The sequence below is a fragment of the Protomyctophum bolini genome, assembly GCF_963924005.1.
Source record: "Protomyctophum bolini genome assembly, chromosome: 12".
NCBI classification, from domain to species: Eukaryota; Metazoa; Chordata; class Actinopteri; order Myctophiformes; family Myctophidae; genus Protomyctophum; species Protomyctophum bolini.
The window spans coordinates 20,477,210-20,496,873 of record NC_137873.1 but is presented as its reverse complement, the minus strand read 5'-3'; the positions used below and the strand labels follow the sequence as shown (position 1 = coordinate 20,496,873).

At 41.4% G+C, this 19,664-nt stretch overlaps 1 protein-coding gene across 1 annotated transcript in view; it reads right to left on the bottom strand.

Moving 5' to 3' along the window:
• The window catches only part of larp4b (La ribonucleoprotein 4B), a 39,308-nt gene extending 22,901 nt beyond the window's left edge, over nucleotides 1-16,407 (bottom strand). The window contains exons 1-2 of the mRNA XM_080777781.1: nucleotides 15,888-16,407; nucleotides 11,974-12,103 (exon numbers count right to left, since the gene is read on the bottom strand). Of these exons, the coding sequence (XP_080633907.1) occupies nucleotides 11,974-12,054 (81 nt within the window). The 5' untranslated portion in view covers nucleotides 12,055-12,103; nucleotides 15,888-16,407. The remainder of the gene's footprint in view (nucleotides 1-11,973; nucleotides 12,104-15,887) is intronic.
• Nucleotides 16,408-19,664: the final 3,257 nt, after the last annotated feature.

Sequence of the window (19,664 nt, the reverse complement as noted above, 5' to 3'; positions counted from 1 at the left end):
TGGCAGGCGGCATGTTAAATTTGCGAGGCAAGGAGCTTTGAGCGGTCCGATGGAGAGGTGGCAGGAGGGGCAGAAACAGATAAAAGAGTGAGAAATGGAAAAGACAGGCAGGCAGAGGGTGGGAGAAAAGACAGGCAGGCAGAGGGTGGGAGAAAAGACAGGCAGGCAGAGGGTGGGAGAAAAGACAGAGGGATGCAGACAAAGAGAGAAGGCAAGAGAGGAAGATATTTAGCGAAACAGACATACACACACACACACAGACAGTGAGAGACAGAGACAGAGACAGAGAGAGAGAGACACACACACACAGACACAGAGAGACAGACACAGACGGAGAGAGCGAGAGATATACTTCAGACATCTAGCACATACAAACACAGTTCCACTGAGTCATTCTCTGGTGAAGCACAGAGCTCCATCAACACTTCAGTGACAACACCTGTGCTCTGCTGTAAATGTGAGGAGAGGCTTGCTGCTCCTATCTTGTGTGTCACAAAGAACAGCAGAAAAATCAAGAGGGAGTATGTAAGCAGAGGATAACAGAAGAAGCCTGATACATGAGGAGATGAGGAGAGGAGATGAGGAGAGAGGCTTCTCCTGCCTGTTTCCTGACTCATATTTCACCAGCGCTGCACCATCAGCTCAGCACGCACAAACCAGGACACACACAGTGACTTTGACACTAAATATGCTAATAACCCGACCAACACATAAGTCAATTCACAAAGACACAACCTTACCACACATATAGCCTGGATACACCAAGGAAAATCACATAAAACGCACAGTAACCGAGACACGATGTATGTGTATGCATATGTATTGTGCCATGGAGGACCAACAGTCCAGCCGTGTTCTAACACCCAACCGTTCGCTTGCGTCCGACATGGCTGCCATGGAAACCGTAGACGACACCACACCCCCCCCCCCCCCTCCCACACACACACACACACAGGTTTACTTGACCTTTCAGAACCTGCTCCCATCCACCAAGAAGGAAGCACAACATACATACGTTCCCTGGGTCTGTGATGGAGAGATGGTAATTGGGGAGCAGACGAGTGAATGTGATTCACCACAGAAGAGTTACGACGTGTCACCAGAAGAGGACATGCAGTGTGTGGCCCCCTGGCCCCGTGTCTGAGAGACGGAATTATGTTCTTTGTGTTCATATCACTAAGCCCAAAAAATAGTTCCATGTGATAGAGGGGTCAAAGTTGAACGAAAGTTGCGCTAATATTTTAGAAATAGGTCAACAATACAAATGTTAGTTTTGTAGATTCATTTACTTTACTGTGTGGCCCCAGTGCTCCCCACATAATGACCAGAACTACTTAATATTGACCAAAACCAGAGCAGAACTGATTTTCATAGTGTTTCATACAGCTTAAGTTGTATGAAAAATCAGAACTATTAAGAGGTGTGTGTGTGTGTGTGTGTGTGTGTGTGTGTGTGTGTGTGTTGGGGAGCGGCTAGAAGCTGGACGGGGAGAAAATAAGCACTACCCCCCCAAGCTGATAGTGTTGGGGGGGGGGGGGCTTTCACACATGCACGTGTCGGACCCATGCACACGTGCACGGCTGCACGCGTAATTTGTAGTCTTTTTTTGCAGCCTTTTGCAGTTGTTTTCCTTTATTGCCATATTCGCTGCCGCCTACTAAAAATCATACTGTGGTGGCTGATCATGATTGTGTGGTGGCCCGCTACACAATGCATATAGGGGAAACACTGGGTACAAAGAGAAGAGAATAACAGACAGACGAAAGAGTGAACCGCGACCCCAATTAACAGAAAATAACATTATAACGCGTATGACCATATGTGAAAGAAAATGTACAGAGGAACTTCCTTGGCCTATTGACAACATGCACAAGTAATGTGGTGCTGATCAAACATGGTTTACACGATTAGCCTCAGACAAAGTTGAGTCATGCTGTAAAAACATGGTCATAGAGGGCTCATCCATTTCTGAGCGATATGACTTTAAATCTAGATTACGAATATTTAAAACTTTTGCCTCAATTATGATTCATGAACAATTTGATTTCTTCTAGTGGAAAAAAGCAAATCTACAAGCTCACACTGCGTCGCAATTCAACACATTCTGATCTTGTAGATTCACTTCACATGCCACCACAACAAAGTATAAAGGGCTAAGAGGTTAATCAGACTAATCAATTCAGTGGATTATAAAACGTCTATTAAAATATTTTCTGTGATGAATCGCATACTCTAGTCTGCAAAAAAATGTAGGGTTAATTGCCCAGCCCTACTCTATTCATCTGGTTCCACCTCTGCCTATCCTCGGTCCACTCATCGGTGTTCTCTCTGCCCTCTTTGTCGCACCTCTCGTCCGCTTCTAGCTGCAGGCTTCTGACGTCATCAAGGGGTGACGGTGACAGGAGATCAAATCAAATACTAGTTTTATCTGCTTTTTTATTTTTCACTTTCACACGCCTCAAGAAGTGGCAGCAGGATTCATTTAGAAATGCCAAGTAGGGCTAAAAACCGTTTATATTATATTTACATTTCCAAAACAGAGCTGAAACACGCTGAAAGCAACTGCATGTCATAAATCAAGTATAAAGATGTTCATATTCATTTTGTATTCATCATTACGGACCCAAATCATACCCTAGAAAGCACTAGTGTTATTTCAAACAGTGTTTTAGGTATTATAATACTTGACATTAATAAGTCAGTATAATAAGCTTTATAATGTGTTATGATAAAGGTTATGAAGTACTTATATATGACATTATAAATGTTTATGAGAAAATGATAGTCTTATAAGAATTTGTATAATGAGTTATAAACATGGAATACATAGCAAGTTATGAAGTATTATAATAGTTTATACGAGTTATGATTAAGGTTATAAAGTATAATGATTATTTATGAGCGCTTATAAATAGAATTATACATGTTTGAGAATATTATAATGTCTTATAATTGTGTAATTAACTTCATAACGCGTTATAAACATGGGATGCATAGCAAGTGTTACCGTTGTGGTGTGGCATCTTTTTAATATTTATGTTGGAAGAGAAATGCCAAAAAGGAAAAGCCATATGCAGTACAGTTACCCTTTAATCATAAAGAATCTTAAATTTAAGTTCCAAAGTGGTGATGATGGCAAGAAAAGAAGCTGCCTAACATTTATAATCTAATTTAATTTGCATAAATTCATTTCCACCGTACAATACATTATAAATACAGCAAGTAAAGTCAGTCATACCCCATGCTTATCTTTGGAACTTAAATTTAAGATTCTTTATGTAAACAGTTGCACTTTAATTACAACTGCATATGGCTTTATTCCTTTTTGGCATTTATCTTCCAACAAAAATATTAAAAAGATGCCACACCACATGTACAGTAGTACAGTATACTCCGGCATGTGAAGTGAACACCTGCAAGATGGACTAAACACAAGTCATAAGCACTACAACCACCTTCCTTCAGACCTACACCAGTGAAAGGAAGCAGGACAAGACACTTTCTTAAAAACGCTTTCCTGTACATCAGCTGTCGCTTATACAATTTCACACAAGGCTAAAAATAGGTTGTGTGTTAATGTGTGATCCATCCGTAGACATATGAGGCAGGCATATGGTGTAGTGCAGGGTGGTGAGCAACAGAATACAGGATGAGGAGAAAGAGGTCGGACTGGCTCTCGATTATCATGGCAGGCGTATGCTTCAAGCTGTAAGCTGTTAGGATCTAGAGTTTGCCTGGCATTCTGGAACATGACATGAAAAAAGTCTAGCCTCTGGGCAAATGTGGCACTTTAACAGTTTTGTCAATGTTCATCTACAATAAGGTCGCATACTCGCATTCACACCACTGACACCAGAATGCTTTACTGTGATTAAAACGAATCCTGCTGCGTATTGTCAGAAAGTGCACTTCAAATGAGCCTTCAAACCTGCCAAACGACGTCTGATTCGGATCAAACAATCGTATTCTAGTTCGCCAAAAAACAGGGGTTTCGCTTCAAAGCGCACCCGACTTTCATTCACTGCAGGTGAATGTATTGCAATCGCATTAAATAAAGGAAATGAAACGTGAGGAGCACACACAGTTGCAGACGGAGAGGGCATCTTTTACGGAGCACAAAGATGTCACATTATCGTGGATAGGCGTGGTCAAATGAGGATAAACGTTGGATAATTTATTTTGCGCTCGTGTCACCAAGAAAAGTATCTGTGAAACAGAGTATGAATAAACAAAATAGTTACTAATTTATAAGTCTTCCAAACTCGTTACTGGTAATTTTGATATTCAACTATTAAACACAGAGCATTTCCCCAGCATTGAGCATTCCCTCAGGAACGGACATACTGAACACTGGCCCCCACACCAGCCCCACAATCTCCTCTCAAATCGTGTGCATGTAAACGATGCTGGTTAAAAAAGGTGGGCTCTTTCCACTTCCTAATGTCGGAGCTGTGAGGGAAACATGGTTATTTTTCCACTCTTCGCACTGCTTCTATAATTCAACATTATTTCCAGTAGACGCCTGTGAACTGACTCTTCCTTCTACTCTCACCAAGCTACTATGAGCACAAATACTATATATATTTTTGCAGTGGTCAAAGCACAAATAACACCAAACAATGGATAAAAGGTTACATAATTAAAACAATTACATTTTGCCCCATTTCTCTATATATTATTCTAGTCGGCACTAGAGGCATAACGAAATAGACATTAAAACGGCTGCTCCCTGACAAAAACCACACACACACACACACACACACACTCGAGGACAGTGGAGTGGGCTTGGTGCAAGGACGACCACCACATATAGGCTTCTCTCAAGCGCCTTGGCAATGGGTTTCATGTGCTGCTGTCAATCAAAAGTCTGCAGTGCTCTGCAGAGCGGCCACACATCCAGTGTTGTTATAAGCGGCTGTGGGCTTTTCTGTAAAGTCTTTTGTAAATATTGTTGACACATTGTCAGCCTTGTGATTGGTCCCTGACTGACTAACCAGCAGGCTCTTTCTGCCTTGTTCCTCTTTGGTCCCGCCTTATGGTAGTTTGTGGAATTTGCTAAAACATATTTTTTGGAGAAACAAAATGCTCCTTTTTACTGACAGCAAGTTTATAATAAGAATTTAACACTTGCGAAATCTGGCAACAGTGGCTCTGTAGAATGGGGCAACACTGGCCCGGTCAGTGCACTGAGGAGACCGTAGGGATGGCATGCTGGATTACCCAGGGAGAGAGGCAGCACTCACTCAAACATGAACACAATGCTTCCCACACAAAGTTGCATGTGAGTGTGGTCCACCAAAAACAAGTGCTTCAAAGCTCAATTCAACTTTTAGTTTCCTCAATTGCTATTCATTCCACATAAGCATACTAACTAGCATGATGGCACCACTGTCATTTCATTTTAAAAGCCATTTGCAGTTTAAAAATAATCTGTTCAAGTGAAAGTAAAATATAATATAAATAAAAAATATATTAGTCCAACTAGTGACAACAGAGGGATCACCTAAAACAAATATTAGGCTACCAAAATTAAGAAAAAACTCTGGATCATCATTTCAGCCGTAATGATGAAGCCTTATTTACATTATGCACATTTCCCACATCAACAACGTCTCAGGCATACCGACTTAGGGCTGACCAAAAATATCAATAAAAACTAAAATCACAATAAAGAATTATTGGGACTGATTTTGATAAGAAAAATGAATAAATTAATTCTGTTACCCTCTTTAATGGAATGGATCATTAAAATGAAAGAGAACAGCACCAAATTAGGCACTTAAGAATATCTTTCATAACACTGATTGGCTCTGCTCAGTGCTGGCTGACAATACATCAAAATCACTTTGTGATTATTGTCACAAAAGTGAAAGTGTGCCACATGTTTTTCAAATAATAATCCAACTCATCCCTATACTGAAAACAGGCTGTGTGATGGATGCAGCTGAAATATGTAACAGTATGTGCAATGTGCATGTGTAACAGTGTACACATACCCATTTTTGCATTACTGAAAGTGGTGAACTTTCTTTTTTCTTTTGAATACAGCTCTAATAGTCCCCGACAACCTTCATGTCACATCTGTTTGCCATGTTAGCAAGGTAGCTGCCAGCTTTGTCAGTACAATGACAATGCAAATTTAAAGGTATTGGTAAACATCAGAGCATCTCTGCAGCTTGGTGGATCGAGTCTTTTTAGTGTTGAGTGCTACACGTACCTGTACCCTGTACAAGATGCTACCTAACCACATGTAGATATGTGCTGAGTGGAAGCTGATCTGTGAGGATCATAGCACCTTCTGATTAAAACGCAATGTTATAACACAAGTAGGAATGTTATAACACTAGTAGAACAGTTATCCTAATTTATACTCCGTATCACATCTGTGATACTTAATAGATAAATAATAGAGTGCCGAAGTCATCCCCTGGTTCACGGAACTAATTTCTCTATGGAGAACATGGGGTCATCTTGGAATCATCTCATAAGCATTGTGGTCCAAAAATAAACAAGCTGTCTCTGCGATATTGTCAGGGAGGTGCCTGCGTCGTTTATGACAGTCAGTCACTCATATTTGATACGTCTGTTTCTAGCGAACATTTAACTAATTCAGCAGCAGTCGGGCCGGGCCGGGATGACATTTTTCAAACACAGTTCTTATATGAGGCGATTAAATAACCCCTATGGGGATTACAATGCAAATAAAAAGTACATGAACCTTTGTGGACTTGCGCCCTCTACCGATATTGACGTCAAGACTTCGGTGCTCTATAGATCTACAAGCTAACATTAGCTAGTAGATCTGTTCTTGGCATGAGACACCTCCATGCATAAGAGTATAAAGGCTAATAGCAAGAGGGGCCAACTTTGCATTACTTCCTGTATCTGCGTGAAGGGGACGGACACATTATTAGGAGACAGGAAGAATGTTGGAGTCTATTCAATTCCAATGGGAGAGTGAACGTGAACACAGCTTCTGAACCATTCCTTAACTCCATGGTCACTGAACTAAATACTGGACCCAATCATCACAAGGCACACAATATTTATTTATTTATATATTCATACTAAAATGGCTTCTTTTAGCGAGACAAATCAGGAGAAAATCTACTTTGTTATCGACCTTTCTTTATCCCAGCAACAAACTAGGCAACCAAGCCTCTTGGTTGCGCTATAAAAGGCAGATGCAGGGCAAAGGCTTTTCCTTGGCCTCTAGGGAGTGTGCATTCAACATTTCACACAAATTGGTGCAGTTAAAATGTAAAATGTGAAAATCTGCCTCATAGTGGCGCTATAACAGGCCGGCCGCTCTGGAAAGTTTGGGGCGGAGGTGTGTACAAAGTTTGGCATCGACCGGGTTAACGGTGCTGGAGATTAGCTGTTTACGGACGGACGGAGGGCAAAACATAGTCTCTCCCCAAGCGTTCGGCCTGGTGGAGAGTGGAGACAATAAAGCATGTCTGTATACCTTTACATGCAGAACATACCTTTCCTTCTCAGAACTCCCTGTGTGGAATACACAAAATAGAACATGCAATGCAAACCAGTTTGGTTCCAGCTCATTTTCATAGGCTTTATGTCATTTTACGAATGGCTGAAAATGGAAGACGTTATGTGTGGGACTACTTAACAAAGATATTGTACCATCTGGTACAGTCATTTGTAATATATGTGCAGAATATCAGGCAGGCTTCAAACAGAAAAATACATCTGGTCAAAATACAAATTTTTACATTGCTGAAAATGATTAAATTCACCATGAAACAGTTAAAAACTGTACAAAAAAGTACAATCTCACAACAATGCCCTATCCCAGCTGTTGGCATAATGGCGTTTGGCTTAATGGCTTTATCACTGAAATAAGAGTAAGTAACTTAATGCTATGCCTTGGTGTTCTTGGATTAAAATAAACTATTTCTGCTTTCACTCTGCTTTTCAGGTCAAAAGAAAACCTGTCATCTCCACCCAAAGAATCTGTGACACCTGTACTGGTGAAACTTTACTGTATGTGTTCAGCAGTAGGCCTCAACTCCAGACATAAGGACTATTGCTAGTTCTCCATTTGAACAGTTATTGATCAGATTTTTACCTGGTGATTCGGTTTAAATTAGTCACTGACAAGACATATGGAACTACAACTATCAGTACACCGAGTTGAGAACCTTTTACGGCTTCCTGTCACATTGCCTTCAAAAGTAAATTGGGTAGAGTGCAGTTACTAAGCGACAGGATATTAATTCGCTTAAATGAGGGTGAAGGTTTAAATTAATTCAGTGCTAAATGTGAAACCTAACTGTCAACTCACAGGCACAGGGGGACACTGAAAACACAAGTGCTGGCACACACATCAACAAGTTCAACGACTCCTATTTAGATTAAATGTCAATCAGTGACGATTCCAGGATGATTCCGTTAGACATGTGATCATTTCCTAACTCAAATAAGACGGTGCAAGAAACGGTAGATTATACGTTTCTGTGCTTGTGCTGCGTAACACATTTAGAACGCCCAATCTGCTTAAGGACACTAATATGATGAATGCGAGGAATGAGGCATTCTCTGCCAGTTCAACTCAGACACTGTTTAAGACACTGAAACAGCAGCAGCTAAATAAATGGCCTTCACAATTTGAGGTGCTCATCGTGACCTGTATCTCCAAGTGAAGAGTCAAGACTGACTAATAAACTCATCTAGGAGAACCATTACAGCTCAATTGGAACTAATACGACAACAATGGTAAAGAGTAAAGGCTACCACTGGAGGTATTCGCTAGCCCATCTCACAGGCTTAGTGACAGACAGACATCATGCCATTAAGTCCCAACAGCTACCCCAGCATTAGAGTGGGAGGAGTACTAATAAGGTAAGGAAGCAGGCGACATACCATTTTAAAGGGTTTAGTTCAACTTGAAGGTCATTCTATGTTTACATAGCAACAACAGAGGCATTATCGCAGATTAGTGCTGTTTTGCTCGTTTTATTAAAAATAAATCAAAAACAAAATTAGTGAGATCGCTGTCCAGACCACTGTCTAGCAGCATATCCGTTGCTAGGCGATGGCTAAACAGGCAATGGTCTGTCAGTGAATGGTCGTCCACATTTTAACCGAAAAATGTAAACCCTTTTATCTCTGAATCTTTTTCCAATTGAGGTTCTTGATCAAAGTGGTGGTGTTCACGGCTCATAACTAAAGCGTCACTGCCTCGCGGTTACAATATTAACGTTTCGGGTAAAATTAGCCTAGCCGATTGTACTTCCGGTTCAGGGGTCGTGAATTTGGAGTCTTCAAAATAAAACTTCCGGCTGAAAAGACGTGACAGAAGCAAAACGCAGCTAGAATCAATCTGGCAGTAAATGAGTGAAGTGAGCAACACTTCCCTGACCTGAGCAATATTAACCATCCTACACTTTATCCAATGCTGACTACATTGACTGACTTCTTGCGGAGGCGTACAATGTTGCTGTGATGTCAAGATTTTTATATTGCACTTTTTAACACCCTGAGCGGCAAGGACGGAGTTCTCCGTTCAATAAATTGTGCCTAAATTTGACTGAAAAAGACGGGAAAAAAACAAGAAAATGTTTTTTTTTAATCCCCCCCCCCCAAAAATAATGACACTAATATCCTAGAGCACGTAGCGCGATATTTTTGGGGGCTGGTATTGGTACAATCATGTTTCCCAACTTTCCGTTAAGTTCTGACCACCTTATGATTGCAGTTTGCACACACGATGGGTCATTGATTCGTGTGCATGCATCCTCGCTTGTTATTGAAACACCGGTAGTATTCAGTAGAGTTGGAGAGGCAGCCAGGGACAGACAACAGTGACTACAGACAAGCCCAGATCGCCCTGATGCATGCAGTTAGCAGATAACGGGCTACTAGCTGGCTAGTGAGTGCAAGGCTTGTTATACCAATGAGGCAATACACACACATTTGCGTTGAAAATATATCCTCCACAGTATCACTACTCTAAGCTATTTTAAAAGAACCCCTCTGACTGGGTAGAAACCACTATGAACGTACTAAGGCTCTCTCCATCTCTTCACTGTGCTTGAGAGAGCAGAGAGACTAACGGCAACAGTGTGACTGCGAGACAGTGAGGAGGGAAAGGAGAGAGGGAGTCTGTCTCTTAACACATTTTGTACATAATACGTCCTGAAACGTCATAAGGATTGGAACCGAGAGGTGCCTTAGACGTCTGTGGACGGACGTCCTAGCGACGTCCAAACGACGTGGGGCGAGATAATAATATTCAGAATAATTACTTTTTTTTTTTTTGGCATTTCGCTTTTCGCTTGCTGTATGCTAACGCTCTGTGAAACTATTAGCTTGTCATTGACTCCCATGTTAGCGCGGCGGAAAGAATGACTCGTATCTCCTCATCCAGGGCGCTCTCCGTGGTGATGAATGGATCGATATGCTGGCGCTGCGTTTCTGCTCCTCATCCGTCTCTCCCGCAAAATATGAACTCTTTTTGTAGCGTATATAAATATATTAAGATGATCGGAGATTGTGATGGCACTTTGTCAGTCAACTTTTTTAAGAAAGTATTTCCGGTTCATGGCTTTCAAAATGGAAGCGATCACTACTCTGGCGATTACTCCGGCGCAAGCAACGCCTTTATTTTGATGCAGTTCCGGTACTAAATGTGTTAAAGAGACAGGCTGCGTTTTCACGGCTTCGGCCATCATATCGCTAGTTACACTATATACACAATACTCCCCCTTTAATTACAGTATATTTTTGCGAATCTGCGCTGATCTCATAAATAAACCTATGAAATCCTCAGGACGGAAATCCGTCCCTAGGACGGAGAACTTTAAGCCCTGCATATTTACATCAATTTCAGCTCCGACACTTATTTCAGACATGCTCTAGTATGTGAAGAGTCTGCCTGTGCTATTAACTCATTTTCTCTTCTGGTGAAAAGCTGGATTTTGCGCGATGGCAGTCTTTTAGTCAAATCTGGTCACAATTCGTAACGTCCAGCGCTCAGGACGGAGATTGATAAAAATGACGGAGATTATTGATAACCGAAAAAACCAATGGCATCGCTCCACAGGCTGGGAGCGTCTGTTGCACAACATTCAATGTTATTTTTCAGTGGGAACTCATTGAAAATGTCCCCCACCCCATTTTAGGGGGACCGAAAATCTTAAAACGTGAATAACTCTTGATCTAAATCATTCCGTCCAATTCTAAGCAAAGAGTATGTGTTAGACGGCCCATCACAGTCCAGTCGCATACCCTTTCAAATAATATTAAGAAATTGTGTACTATGAATAGCTGTTGGATTTTGGCATTTGTACATGCTACACCAAAAGTTATGCAACAAGTGCTTTTTCTGACTTAAATGTGATTTCCTGTGGGGTTCAAGACAAGCTGAGGTCACATGCACGCATTTGCCCAGGCAACCGTGTCATTCATGCATAAGCCCGTTTAGCCTGCAAGTGATTTAAATGAAGTTTGAGCGAAATTGCAGTGTTTTGGATATAGAACACAGACAGGATAGGATACAATACACTTGGCGTATATGTTCAGAGTTGTGTTGGAGTTTATAAACCGATTTTAGACAAACAGTCGTTATAATGGATTTTTTTTTTCATTCTTTTACTTCATTCAACAAAAACCAACCTAAAGTCTCCATGTATTCAAAGCTTCGCATGTTAGAAATTAATAGAAAGTAATTTTGGGGGTAAGTATTCCTTTAAGATTGTTCTGCTGCTGCTCTTGGTAATGGCAGTTACACAGACACACTGTGCACCCGTATGGTGCGCCTACCAAATAGAAGTTCCTTATTACCTCTTGAACTGGCTGCACCTGTAGAACTGTCCAAAATATCAGTTTGCTTTACGGTTAGGTCACACTGTAAGAATGAAGTGCCCTCAACCTAAAGTGTTCAGAGGACTGCATGTGTGTGTGTGTGTGTGTGTGTGTGTGTGTGTGTGTGTGTGTGTGTGTGTGTCCTACCAAATGAGAGTTCTCTTTTGCCTCTTGAACTTGCTGCACCTGTGGTTCAGCTACAACTTTCGTGTCCTGGTCAGAAGTCATGAGCCGTCTGCTTCTTGGCTCCTCAGGGAGAAGTCTGTCACCGATGAAGCTACAGGGGGAAGGAAGGGACAAGCAACACAGATGTAAGGAACAGTACTATTTAAAAAAAGATATATATACATTGGTTGATATGTAAATTGGGCACGGTGCCAACTGCCAGTGGATCTCAACTGGTGTGCCGTGAGACACAATTATTTTCAACTGTAGCCTACTTTATTCATATTTTGTGCACACAGAATTCGAAATACTGAGGCAAATTCTATTATATACCCCAAAATAAATATTTAACCTCTTTCAATCCAATTTTGGCCATTTAATTATATAAGCACAAATTTTAAGTTTGATTTATTTGTTTATTTACAAATCCCCCCAAAATAGCTCATCTTCAAGCCTGTAGATTGGCTATGTTCGCTATTAAAAAGAATCAGCTCAGATCGGTGAATTAATAGGATCCAATGCCGTGATCCCGGGGGCCTCTGCCCCTCTATCCCAGAAATCAGTGGCTGGGCCAGGCCATTTTTATAAAAGAAATAACTTCATCTATTTGGGGTTCACCCTAGAGCGCTGTTCTTTAAGCGGTGCAGCCGCTTATATATGTTAGGTGTATAGGTGCTCTGATCGATCAGCCACCAATCGGTGATCGGACGATTTTCACTCCAAATGACTCGATCGGTGATCAGCAATTTACCTGATCTGGAAATAATCTTTCGTACCATTTAAGTGGCATCAGTTGGAAGTTGGAAGCAGTAAATCAGTGTGCCCCCAGCTATTTGCAGCTTCAGAGCCCTTTTCAAGGTGACTCCATCTTGTTGTGCAGTTAGCATAGCATCCAACAGAAACATTCGCGGGAGGATCACCGACCAACCGAGGCATGAATTATTCTACCACGACTAGCGACGGGACCACGATGGGCCGTCAAAAACGCATGTTTTGATTAGAATCGAAATCAGTGATTCAGATTCAGGCATATTAGCGCTAGAAGATTTTTCCTCCATTCTGCTATGATGTAGGGGGAACACTGTAGTGTATCACCGATATCAAACAATTAAATATGTCTTTTCTTGAATCTCCGTCCTGGGCAGACAACGGGATAGGCTTCAAAAGACGGAAACTTCCGTCCTGTACAGCTAACGTGTTAATTTAAAGTCACATACAAATGGGGAAGTAGCATTGAAATGCATTGCATGATGGGGTTTTATTCTGGGCATTTAAAGTATGGTTTCCTCCTCCTGCCTCAGCCTCCCTCTTCCATCCATCTCTTCAAGGAGGACCCTGAAATACTGTGGTTATTTTGGTCATCTGATTATGTCTGTTAACACTAGACGAAAACAGACTTTGAAAAAAAAACTTTTGGAAAAAAAAAAAAAAAAAAAACTCAAAAAAAACTCACTAGACGAAAACAGACTTTCATCCTGACATGACTGGTCAGCAAGTTACAATTTGCATTCCACACACTTGCTGTATGAGACAATGACCATTTACTTTATCAGATAAATCAATTGGTTAATTATTGACCAAAGTCACACTCTTGACTATCAGCAGTAAGAGTCTAAGACAGATGCTGAATCCAACAAAACATCATTGATTTGAAAGTGTGAAAAGTCCTTTTTTCTTTGCGATTACGAGCTATTTGTAAAGGAGTGGTAATCCCCCCCCAACAATCGAATGCCTGTCTTTGACGCGGGCCCTCGCTGTGTTTGCATACAAAGCAGAAAAAGAATGGCATGGCTGTAAAGCGACCTTTGATCCACATAGTCATTCCCATAGACAGCATGTGAGTGTGTCAGGCCATGTGTGATGAATAGCTGCTCAACACTGACGCTTTCCATCAAACTACACAGTAAAATACTCATTTGACTCTGGGTAGTGTACGAATTAAACTTAATGGATCTGTTAAGGGTCCATTTGTACACTCAAGAGTATTAAATGCACACTCAAGATTTTACTGTGCAAGTTATCAGTCACACTCAAAGTGACAAACTGCCATTTCACTTCATTTACAAACAGGAGACACTTTAAAGACATTTGTTTGCCAATAGCTTCAGACCCTCAAACATTCCTTCTGCTTCTGCATGGTTCTAGCAAATATAATGAAAGAAAGAAATCCCGGAGGAGCGAAACGTTGTTGTATATAGGTTGAAATAAAAAGTACAGGGAGCAGAATTATATTGTGTGCGGACATTCCACTTTTTTCTTCATTTGATCACTTTTTGGGTCCAGCACCGTATTTAAAAACTGGGATGTGAATATCGTTTTCATTCTCTAGCAAATATGATCCCATTCACTGTAAGACAGTAAATGGCACCAACACCACAGCTGAGCTGACTGAAGTCTATCATCTTTTACATGACATTTAATTATAGAGCTACTACTGTATTCAGTTTCTCTTATTATTTCCTTTTTACACAATAGGCATTCAAAAGCTAGCCAAGTCTGCTTCCGCAATACAATTTAGTCAAAAACCACAAACCCAAGTCATTGAACATGTCATTTGTTGTGCATATGTGATTTCTGCAGTACTCGGTGGACAACTGCGCATTCTTTTCTGCATTCACATGGGACTACTACCAGGTTTACATTTTTCAAATTAAACGCATCACCTCTGGCTCAGTGTCGCCAGGATGGGAGTTTGGACTAGGCCTTTACACAACACAAAACTTTACTGTTGAGACTTTTCTTCGATAGCTCCTGCAATTTAATGTAATTCAATCAAAAGTAAAACACAACACAAGGCAAGCCACTGAGCATGTTCTTTCTTCAGCAGATGCAGTCAGTCTATCATACAGTCCAGGCCAGGGCCATCTTCAACTCTGCCTTGTCCTCTTTCCCTAGACACAAAATTGTTTCCAGTTTCCACACTCTTAACCAGGAGGTGATTTATATCTCTATTCTGTTGTTCCAAAATAACCCAGAGGTTCCACCCCACCAGTGAAGAATGCAGTAGTAGGCCGATGACAGCTTATTTTTGGCTAGTGGGTTACCACCAGAGCCATGGGGAGGAGGAGGGGGGCGGGGGGTTAGCCAGCATCTCGCCAAGTACTCCTGAAGAGTTGCCTTTAATATATCTGTACATTATACAGCTGCAATGGGTTAAGTTAGGTCAGATAACTATTTAACGGGGTGCAATCTGCACCTACAGACGCAATGCAGGCCTATTTAGTAGCTGACACAGGCCACAAACACTGCGGTGCACACATGCCATGCCCATGGCAAGAGCCATGCATTGCGAGATTCCGTGCTGCTGGCTAAACGTTGATCGAAATGTTGAAATGCGAAAACAAACCACCCCAAGGGATGAATTCCTACAAAAACTGACACACGCCGACAGCTACGGTTTAAGATTGAGTAAGTGAAAACAAGGCGCTCCACTAAAAGTTGACTCACGCTGGAAAGTAGCAGTGCGTTTCTATCTGTCTAGCAGCGGGCCAACAGCAGCATCCAGTGAAAGATGGCGACCTCAGGTGTTGTACCAAGTTTTGTAACCCCGTTAGAAACCGTTTCCACACAACTTAAATAGCCAATCTCTTAACGTTTCTCCCCCGCATTTTGACGGGGATAAAAATCTATCCATAAAAAATAAATCTACATGTCATGTATATATTTTCTCGCATGAAATACAACCGGGAAATCATGGTTGAGCATATTTTGCCAGGGATACAAATGTCGGCATAACATTTTACCCCAACCCCCTCGTTTGGTTTGAATCAGGCTAACGTTAGCTTGGTCAGGCTTAACCGACCTTGTTTATCAACCAGCACGAGACAGTCTCATCTATGCTCATGCATTTTGTTCCACTAAACGTCTAGGGTGGCTGCTGGTCCTCTGTCACTCACCTGTCAATTCTCGCTGCACGGCAATGCGAAGACAAGACAAGTTTGTTGGTGTTGTTGCTGGACCTGCAGGCCTTAGGATGTCTTCCACGAGAAATATACGCAGGGAGTTAGCTTGCTGGCTAGCAGGCTACCGAGCACGCTAACTGTCAACAACCCGAGTTAAACGCACGGACTTGACGTAAACACTGTCATATAACCCCGGCACTATAAGCTGCAAAGACAGAATGAGGCCCAAAATATATGTTTCTATGTGGGCTCCCCCAACTAGAAGTACAAGCTAGTAAACAGATAAGCTAACTTGGATGTTAGCTAGGCAGCTAGCTTGCTGGTTAACTTTATCCAGTCGTGGGCTCGGGATGATAAATCAAACCTGGCTATTTGGTGTTCAAGCCCAACCGGAATAATTCCCAAGCTCGACAAAAAAACACGGACCCGGCGAAACAAAACAACAACCGTAAAAAGTCACAAAACTCGCGTAAAATTCAGATTTTTCGCCGTTTACTGAAGTCAGTTGCAACGATGAAACAAACGTTCGCTAGAGAAGCGAAAGCGGGTTTTGGGATGATAGAGTCTATATCCCATGGCCAGAGGGACAGTCGCGCTGTGATTGGCTAGGCTGTTGTCACGGAGCCAGCTAGCCAATCACAGCAGGGCCGTTCCTCTGGGTTATGGGATCCCAAAAGCAAAGATTATCACTGTGATTATTTTTAGAGAGCATATTTGTTTGTTTGTTTGTTTAGCGATAGATGTCTTATTATTACGATCAGTGGTGTACAAATTACAAGTGTACAATATTTACTCAAGTAGGCAGGTGCGTGAGTACTTCTTCCACGACTGATTACGATTTAAGTTGTTGAATCGTTTGATGTCTGGACTCTGGATGTAAATTGTAAAGTATTAGTGTAAATTGTGTAACCATTTGATTTGAACATGGGAAACCAACATCTTCCACTGACTCATATCCAAAGAGCTATACTCTTCTTTATTCACCGCCCTTTGACCTCGCTCCTCCACCTGCCTCACCCCATAGAGTTATAGCCTCACCCACAGTTATGGCCTCACCTCAGCTGGGGTTCAAATCAGTCTATAGTTCAAATCCAGGTGAATGGTGATACTTTGGACTCCCAAGGACCCGTGGTTATTCTGGGTGGCCCCAGTAAAGCCTTTGTTTTGGAACTTTTTTTTTAATCAATTAAATTGTAATATCGGTCTGTTGCTGCCCAATGTTTACAAAGATTACCAATACAAACATACCTAGAGCGTGTAATTTGGTTTACCTGTAGTGTCAGACAGACTTTGTCCCAAAAGCTGAACTACTACAAAATTAAAATGTCTCCATTGGCATGTCTTGTTTTTGTGAGGATACTCTTGTTTACTTTTGGGACAGTGTCTGCGAAATCTGGTTTTAATTAAATTAGGCCTAGTTAGTAGTTAGGGCTGCAATGACTATGACATGCTACTTGATGAATTGTCGCTCAAATAATTATTGTGATTATTTTAAACTTAATTGAATTGTGTTTTTGTATTTGAACATTATGAATACATTTCTGTTTGGCTTTTAGACTTCGTAAACAAAAGTTTAACAGGGCAGATATGACAAATATAACACATATACTTTATACTTAAAAATAAACATTAATATTGGAAATAGCCGATCTACAAGCTCAAAGCACCAAGGAAGAGTGGGCACCTCAATTGGCTATTTAATTATATGTAAAGTAGACTATACATTATTAGAACATGCTTGAGCATTCGACAATTAAGACCTACTAATTCTAAGATTGCCATAAATTTGAAGTTTGAAGGGTAAAAATAATTCTGATAATGTTCAAATCATGTATACTGTAAGACAATTTCCCAAATTCTTTATTTATGTATTTTTACATTTTATGAAAAAATAGGTAATTTACTAATTTAACATGAGAGATGTTAAGAGATGCCCACTCTTCCTTAGTTATTTTAATCACAAATAGTGACATCAATGTAATGATGAGTTAACAAAAATAAATAGGTCAAAAGAACTGTGTGTTCTGTGGTAGGCTACAGGCTGGGCGGGAACCCCTTTTGGTGTTTAGCTATTGAAAAATAGCAGATCTGGCGCGCTACGAGCTTGTAGGTCTGCTATTTTTGAAAAATCAAAGAACGACTGACATAGAAACATAGCTTTTTCAGAAAACTGTCAGGATATAGAAGACATTTTTAGAATCTGATCTCAGGTCAAAATGGGTTAATCCTGGCTCTGGACCTGAGTTGGCAGGCAAAACTTGAGACGCCCCCCAAAGCCCACCTCAATGCAAAAAGCTGTCATTCAAACTTGAACACTGGTCAAAATTGATGGTTGTAAAGTTTGCCACAACGATCACACTCAGCCAATGACAGCATAGTTATCCCTCTGGGCTACTATGGGATAAAAGCTCAGCTGTCAAAGCTGTCAGACTCAGAGCATGGGTCACCACCACCCCCCCCCCCCCCCCCCCCCCCCCCCCCACCCGACCTCTCCCGTAAAAGCATCAGACAGGGACACGCGGATCCACTCGTGATCAGTGGTGTGGTTGTGAATAGGTGTTACAACGGCATTGGTGACCTATCGATGTTCCCTTTCTGTGTTACAAATTATAAAGATGAATTAACATAGAGAACACAGCAGTGCCATAAATACAGTAGCCTACAATGACAAAGATGAGCAAACGAGTAAATATGGGGCAGTGCAGGACCTTTAGGGGTATTTTCCTTTAATATCTAAATATTGAACCAAGCAACTTAAACTGTCTGGAGTGCACACAAAATCAATGAAAAGTATTGACTTTAAAGCAAAATATCCCAGCTTGTAATATTGTTCCCAACAAGCACCAGTCTGTATGTGTGTGTGTTTATCTCTGACATGGGCAGTGTCTGACCGAACGACCTCAAACTTTGTGTGTGTTCCAGATGATGGGTGTGCAGTGCCGAGTGGGAATTTGATCGGACCAACGGTTTCCGAGAACTGAAAAATCAAGAATATCTGTCCATCTGTCCCTGGGTCTGCGGAGGACGAACCCAATCTATGTGTTTAGGGGGTGTAGGCATTGGCTTCATTGATTGGCCAACACGACACATCAGGTTCACGCATTAACCAAGCTTGTGCAGCGCCAATATACTGTACGTGTACAATATAACTCCTTTCATGTGTTCATGTACAGTATGTACGCCATCAACACTTCAGCAGTTTGACGACATCAGAGATCCCTGTATGTCCTTGGTCAATTGGTCACATGGTATGAGACCAGGGTCAGCGAATGGAGACAAGACAAGGTAGTGGTCAGATTGTGAACGCGTGGCCTTGTGCCTCTATAGTCTATACCACATGGTCTGTCATATGCACCCAGTTTTGTCCCATTGAAAGTATTGCTGGAAGACAAGTCATTTTGTGTGGGCTGAAAACAAATGTGCAGACCTCATCAGATTTGTGCTGATCTCATCACATTTGCCATTTTTAGCCCAAGGAGTGTTTTTGTTCAAACCAATGCTTGGAATGGATTCAGAATAATGAAAACCTAGTTTGACATGTCACATGCTACTTAAAGCATAAGGAAAGTTTGGATGTTAATGGTAGGGTCACAAGAAACCCCTATAAAAAGCATTGCTCAATACTGACAGCCGGTCAGCAAGTGGATTCATTAATGTATGTACATACAGTATATAGACAATATTTGAGGCCAATAAAAAAATTCCCACCCTACAAGCCAGGCTGCCGGACTAGCAAACCTTTTGACAATATTCACTGTGAGACACAAGCTG